Source organism: Juglans regia, chromosome 6 (assembly GCF_001411555.2).
Source record: "Juglans regia cultivar Chandler chromosome 6, Walnut 2.0, whole genome shotgun sequence".
In the NCBI taxonomy this organism is placed as follows: Eukaryota; Viridiplantae; Streptophyta; class Magnoliopsida; order Fagales; family Juglandaceae; genus Juglans; species Juglans regia.
The window spans coordinates 11142506-11150169 of NC_049906.1; the positions used below are offsets into that span (position 1 = coordinate 11142506).

Genomic DNA, 7664 nt, shown 5'->3' on the forward strand with positions numbered 1-7664 from the left:
TGTTTTTAAGTGACAGGTAGTAATTCTCCAAGCCACTCGGGTTTGGGATGTTACATTTGGTATCAGAGCCTAGTTTGAGGTTTTGCAGACTATAGTATGTGAGATTTCAGAGTATAGATATTCTTTAATTTGATGGGATAGTGGAGCGGACTATAGGGTTGAATATTGTAGGTGTGGGAAGTCTTAGAATTTGCAGACTTTAGGAATGCCTTTGATGTGTAGGATTTCACCAGTCTATGAACTAAGTTCATGCTGATTAAGGTTTTTTTTAATTCCGGAGTCTTCTTGAATAGTTAGATGGGGTAAGGTATTAGATTTTGGAAATGGACTATTACCATCGCTGTATGTACTTCTTTTCTCTCTTTTATAGGTATCCTTATAATTTTGAAGTATAATATATATGTTTTTTTTACGAATACCACTAATTAATTATGTTCATATAAACTCTATTTTTGAAACGATTATTAAAGATCCAAGTTACTTTGTTAAGATGTCACCTAATCGTCGAGAACGAAGTATGTCGGACCTGAATGCTACCGAGAACGGAAGGGAAGCATACCTCAGTGCTTTCGAAGTACTACGAGCAGCGACATATCAATTAATTGATGACCTCGTGCAGAATCTCTCGGGTCGCCAACATAACTATAATGAAAGGAGATGTACCATAGAGCAATTCAATCGAATGCACTCCCCTTTATTTGATAGGAGAGGCAATCCAACCCTGGCGGAGGATTGGATTCAGGGCATTGAGGAGATATTGCAAATCCTAACCTATACAAATGAACATAAGGTAGCATACGTCACATTCAAACTAACCGGGGAGGCAAAAAGGTGGTGAATTTCTAAAAGAACTATCAGAGAAGCAGAAAGGATATAAATAGTTAGTTGGTTGCATTTCAAACATATCTTTCTTGAGCACTTCTTTCCTAGCTCGGTCCGAGATGACAAGGCTATGAATCCCTCCAGTCCACCTACCTCCTTTCCACTTCCGGAGAACTGAGACACCCCTAAATAGAGAGAGACGAAAGGGAAGCCGAACTGAATTCCACAATCATAGATAACAACTCTCCCTCTCATCTCCAATCTCCAGTACTCAACCTGTGCACTTGATTGGACCTCCTTTTTCTTTTTCTTTTTCTGTTTTCTTGCTTTGTGCGTGAACAAAACACTCGGAAGCTTCTCGGTGATCCTTGTTTCTTTTATCCTTTCTTTCCAACTACACAAAAAACGCATTGGAGGGACAACAAGTTTAAACTCTTCAAGATGGTGGGTGATTCATTGCCATGCACACGTACCAGTTGATAATTGATATTAAGATAATACAAGTCTAGCAATTTAGCGAGGCATTTTTACGTTTGGATTTGAGAGTCAAAACTAAAAGAAGAAAGGAGTTGAGTTCACCTTGCATTTATTTTACACAAGTTAAAAGCAACGAGAGAATCGCATGCCAAGACTGAATTATAGTTGAACAATAGTTTCTTAGACACAGGGAGTGTCCAGTCGGCTTTGGGTGGTTCTTTAATGCTATGTTTTTGTTTATGCAGAGCCTGTCTTCTCAACAGGGGATCTTTACCATCTTCGTATCCATAATCTGCAAATCTCACACTGCCCCAATGCATGAAAACGCATACTCCAGATCAGATCGTATACATCCTGGCTGCTTCATTTTCAATTCCTGATCCATCGTTCTCCTTACACAGTGCACGCCAACCGACAGCTGCGGGTAGAACCTAAAATGAATCCTTTTCTTTATTCGAGCGTACCGATAATTAGCATTTTTTTGTTTATGTACTGAAAAAGAACTGAATGGTACGACAGACGAATGGTAGGATCCGGGTCACTTTCTTTTCCCAAATAAAACGCTTAAACCAATAACATCATCAATTACAAACACTAATTGAGCATGTGAAGACCATTTTAAGTACTTTTTTTCCATCTTAATGTTAAGGAATTTTAGTAGAAAGTGTCTAGAGACCTAGAGTGTTTGGCTTCTTTACGCTAGCTCTAAGTTTTCGTCAAACCTTGTACTTTGCTTTAATCTTGAAGAGGATTAGGCTATATAATATGTACATGTAAGAGCTAGTTCATATGGTCAACTAAACCCTTTGGACAGTGTCACAGAAGTTCCATGACTGAACGGAAAGCATTATATATGTCAACTGAGCATTCCATGCAGTCGAAGAAGTACATTTTTGTTTATGTATTTATCTCTCAAGACAACCTAAAGCATGCAGTATGTCAATCAAGTATAAATAACTGAAGATATGTAAGCAAAGCAGTATGACAATATATAGCAGTTCAGCAACTTCAAATATTACAACTATAGGAACATAAAAGCAAGAAGGCAATTTCATACAAGAGAGTGAAACACAAAAGAAAGCATAGGAAAAGCAAGCACATACAGCAGAGTTGCTAACCACATTAGATATAACAACTACAAATTAAGGACGTGTCAAACTGGTAGAAGGGAATACACATACAGAATAAAAGCAGAAAATTGCATATATGCATGATAAGAAAATGACATCAAGATCCGTTTACGTTAGCATAAGACATTCATCTTCCATCTCCCAAGGCTTATGTTCCATGGTTGTTCATGTCTCAGCAAGCAAGTGTTCGACCTCTTTTGAATTTACTTCCAAGTTAACCGAAGGATGCTTATGCATATTTCTTATTCTTTCTAATTCCATTGCTACTTCCCTCATTGTAGGCCTCTCATCCCCTTTTACTGCTAAGCAGCTCCTTGCAAGCTCCACAAATTGTTGGATTTGCTCCTGATTTCCTTCTGCAATTATGTGATTTTCAAGAATTTCAAATATTTTTTCCTCTTTTATGGAAGAAATAAAATACATAGCGAGACTTCTTTGCTCCTCGGACCTTGCAAATGAAAGTGCCACCTTTCCGGTAAGTAGCTCAACGAGCACCACTCCAAAGCTATAGACATCACTTTTCTCTGTCAACTGGTTTGTTTGCAAGTATTCAGGATCCAGGTATCCAAGAGTTCCTTGCACTACAGTGGCTAGTTGCTTTTGATCTCTTGGAACCAATCTTGAAGTTCCAAAGTCGGAGACTTTTGCAGTGAAATCATCATCAAGCAGTATGTTTGTTGATTTTACATCCCTGTGAATTATAGGTATTGAGGTTGTAGAGTGCAGATACCATAGTGCCTCAGCTGTTTCTGCAGCTATCCTCAACCGGGTTTCCCAAGGAAATGTGGATGCATTGATTTCCTGATGAATGTACTTAAAAAGGGTACCGTTTGAGACAAATTCATAGACAAGCAAAGGAACTTGTGTTTCTAAACAACATCCCAAGAGTTTGACAACATGCCTATGATTAATTTGGGAGAGCACAACCACCTCGTTGATGAATTGCTCAATTTGGTTTTCATCCTCTATCTTGGACTTCTTGATGGCAACAATCTTATTATCTGCTAAAATACCTTTGTAAACCGTACCAAAACCTCCTCGGCCAATTATCAGGCTCTCGTCATAATTTTTGGTAGCCTTCTGTAGCTGTTCAACAGTAAAGATTTTGAGTGTTTCAGTAGATCCTTCTTGTCTGCCGAGTCGCTGTTCTAAAATCAATCCTCCATTCTGTTGAAAGAACTTTTCTCTGAGCTTCATAATCTTTCTTTTCTTGTATACGAAGTACATCCAAGAGGTAAACAAAAACATACAAATAAAGCCTACTCCAGAACCTGCAATATTTGAAACCAAATTAAGAAACCACACACCACACTTTTTTTTCTTTTTACTAAATGTGTTGTATATGGATAATGAGTTGAAGAATTCAATAAGTTTAAGAAGAATAAAATCTTAAAAAAAATAAAAAATAAAAAGATATGTGGTATGTAGTGTGAGGATTTTTTTTTTTATTTGTGAAGATGATGAATAGCAAAACCTTAAAATTATTCATCTTCATGGATTAGAAATCGCCGCTATTGCGCTATTCCCAACAATTGTTTTTGCAGCGTGGACAAATATCAACCTAACAAAGGGTTTTTCTTGTAGTATATTAAGGGCAATGCTACGTGCATTACCTCCCCAATGTGCCCCTCCAATGTGCACCTAGTGCTTGCTATTTTTTTTTTTATCTTTCAAACATTTTTTTAAATATCTTTATTTAAAAATTTAAAAAAATATGTAAAAGTTTATTAATATTCACTGTTTAATTAACTATTAAAAAAATTAAAATATATGAGTAAACACATTTGAAAGTTCATTGGGGAGGCATGCAAGCATTTTCCTATATCAATCATTATCCTTATTTTCAATGTGCTTGAAATAGTTACAATTAAGCAAAGACAATAATAAATAATTCTCAGTTATTTGTAAGTCACATAAAAAAAAATTAAAATGATGATATTTATTAAGATAAATAAATTTTAAAGTATTTATTTAATTAGAAACTACCTTCATATTTTAATTTTGAAAAAGACAATCCTCGTCATGATCAAGCTTAAATAATTGAACGCAAAGCATGTCATTGAAGTGGACGTAAGCAAAGCTGGTCATTGGATATATATCATAGTCGACCGATGATCTCATCCATTTGGAAAGAATGAGTAGTCATGATGAATTATACTGCTCGATATTACGTACGCTGGTTGTAAAAGTAATTTTTTTTTATTTATATTTTTTTAACATATTTAAATATTAAAAAAATAATAATAATATACTTAAAATTATTTCTATCATCATTCGGTAAAAAAAAACCTTTCCAAATTCCAATCACCTCCAACACGGCACTTCTTTTCAGCAGATTGTTATTCACGAATAATCTATTTATCTTATTTTGAATTTTAACCTCTTCACTCGTAAATATATTATGAATGGTAAAAAATTTTCTCTCTCTCAAAATATAGGTATTTATTTAGATTAATTTGTTAAATTAAGCAAGTTTGAAAGAAGGGTTTTTGTTTATAGGGTTTATCTGAATTGATTTAACAATGATATTGTTGTTCTTGTTAGTGTTGATTATTGTTAATTTTTAGTAACAAATCTGAAACAGGTTTTGTGTGTAGAATTTTTCGTTTCTCAACTATTACAAGATGCATTTAGTAGTGTACCTTTTCATCGAAAGATGAAATCAAATCATATTATACAAAATATGCTACATCGATGGGTTTTGGAGTTTCAAAAGAAAACTCTAGATCTGGAGATGACGGAGATTAAAATACTTCATGCTGGCTTATGTTTGACAAGGCCAAACAAAATCTATAAGTTCTAATGGCCATAGGCCAAAACCAATTGAGAGAATGAGATGTAAGGCCAAAAACAAATCATAATATTAATCCTTGTTCCAAACTACACCAATATGATTTATTAAACGAATATATATATATATATATATATATATATTTCACATGAATCAACTGCAAATTTGATAAGCATTAATTAAGTCAATTAATTTCGGCAATCCAAGAGTAGTTTGATTGTAGATAAATCGTAAAGCACATGAGTGAGTATTAGATGGTAAAATTATATACTTACCAATGGCAATCTGAATTATTAGTACGAAATCCGCAGCACAGCCTTCAGCATCTTTTGTTCCGTCCCCATGATACCACTTGGGGCAACGACATGTATAGTTGCCTTCTGTGTTGACACAGCCATCCGCTCTGCTGCAGGTATGTGTTTGATCCTTGCATTCGTTAATGTCTGCGCGCGAGTCAAGTGATCATGATGATCGATCAAGCTATGACATCATATATCGAAACGATTGAATGGGAAAATATTAAGTGAAATCAATGAAAGTTCCTTAATTTAAGTTTATCGTTCAGGATCGAAGCTAGCTTTATATATGTGTGTGTGTGTGTATATATATATATATATATATTGATCATGTATGTATATATATAAAATACCTTGGCAACCGTGAGGGAGGTACGGGTTCCCTTGGTAACCCTGCTTGCACTTGCACTGGTACCCCCGCCTGGTTTCTGGATCATGGCATTCACTATTCGGATTCCGACATGCGAAATCCCGTTTTTTCCGAGCTTCGTCGCAGGTTTCATTCCCTATTGCCCAATCAAGCACTATTGGAAGCCTTTTGTGTGGCCATTTCTGAAGGTAGTCCGTGGAGAAGCTGAAGTTTCCTTTTTTGACAACAAAAGCATAGCTGCAAGGATTGAAGTTCCATACGTTTGTGTGATTTTGAAAGCTTGAAAGTTCCACTTCAAAAGATTCTAAGCCATCTGGAAACCCTATGTTGCAACAGCCAACGCCAGAGCAAGATCCGTTGATCGCATCGCTACGGTTATTACATCGAGATATGCATCCTGTCGTGTAGTCTGTTCCATTTTTTGTTCCACTAATAATGCCCGTAGTATCACAGCCAAGAACAGTGAACTGATTTTTTGTTGTACAAATGGTGAAAATTCCGCCGCTGAACAGGGTTGTAAAACTGTATTCGTGGGAACCATTCGAATGGTAACAGGCTTCGGCTACACTTGCCATGACATACATTTCATGATCCTTAATGGATATGTTTGTGACACGGACATTGCCTATAATTGGAGTATGATCAGAGCTATTACAACTGATATTGAAGTTCTTGCCCAAGTAACATTCTTCACTAGTACTCAAGCCAAATGGATATGGAATTTCTACATCCCCACACATGTTGTCGCAGACAGGCTTGGCTTGAGCTGCCGCTGCTGCCACCATCGCAATAAGCAGTATCACTCCATTGAATGAGATTAACTGCAAAAGCTTCGAGATCAGTACTCCCATGGCCAGAACCTATATATAGTTTTTTTTCAAAGAAGATGAATGTTATTCTATTGCGTACGCAAGTTCTTCATTGGAGCCTCCTCCTATTAATTAACAATTCTTTGCTTAATATATAGGCATATGCATGGGATGAAGACCAGTTCAGCACCCCACACTTTCCCAGCTTGAATAAAGAAACAGTCATGAAGACCAGTCAGTAATGCCTCTCACATCATCATGTACTCTACATTCAGGTTGCGATTAGATTTTGACCTATAAGATTTTGAACTTACTTCAGTTATTAATATTATAAATACAAATGAGTTGAATGGTAAATAAAATTATGTTAGATTTATTTAAATTTAATTTAAAATATATTTAAATGTTAAAAGGAATTTAATATATTTTATAAAAAATTAAAAAAAATTATGAATCTCATATATATAAAGATGTGTTATATTAAAAAAAATTATAAATTTAATGTTTAATAATGTTTTGAATTAAAATAAATTTAATAATTTAATAATTAGATATTTATATATTAGAATTAATTTAAAATTATGTTGAATTCAATTTTCGTACCGTCTGCAATGTACACAAGCAGGCCACGTAGGCCGAAACTGACCGACAGAGTTAACTCACAGACCTTGGGCGTTGGTTCACTCACTCAAATTTCATCTTTGAACTGCAGTAATACTGTGCGTACAGTAATACTTATCACTCAAACGTCATTTCTTTGAAAAGCAGTTAGACCGTCGTATTTTAGAACGTATTTATACGGTGGGTGTAATTGGATTGAGTTAAGTTGAATTGAAATGATAAAATATTATTTTTTAATATTATTATTATTTTAAAATTTTAAAAAATTAAATTATTTATTATATTTTATGATAAAATTTAAAAAATTATAATCATAAATTGAGATAAATTGAGAGAAATTAAAGTTCC

The 7664-nt window shown here is 34.8% G+C and overlaps 1 protein-coding gene across 1 annotated transcript; it reads right to left on the reverse strand.

Moving 5' to 3' along the window:
• Positions 1 to 2594: 2594 nt before the first annotated feature.
• On the reverse strand, positions 2595 to 6737 carry LOC118348612 (wall-associated receptor kinase 2-like). Its single transcript, XM_035690657.1, has 3 exons — positions 5870 to 6737; positions 5496 to 5663; positions 2595 to 3700 (listed from the first exon to the last, which is right to left on the reverse strand). Exons 1-3 carry the CDS (start codon positions 6735 to 6737, stop codon positions 2595 to 2597), a joined length of 2142 nt encoding a protein of 713 aa, XP_035546550.1.
• Positions 6738 to 7664: the final 927 nt, after the last annotated feature.

Excerpts from the sequence above, each read along its gene's own strand:
- LOC118348612 (XM_035690657.1), bottom strand. The coding sequence starts at position 6,737 with ATGGGAGTACTGATCTCGAAGCTTTTGCAGTTAATCTCATTCAATGGA. Across the intron at positions 5,664-5,869 it reads CCTCCCTCACGGTTGCCAAG|ACATTAACGAATGCAAGGAT; the intron begins GTATTTTATATA and ends ACTCGCGCGCAG. Across the intron at positions 3,701-5,495 it reads AATAATTCAGATTGCCATTG|GTTCTGGAGTAGGCTTTATT; the intron begins GTAAGTATATAA and ends CAAATATTGCAG.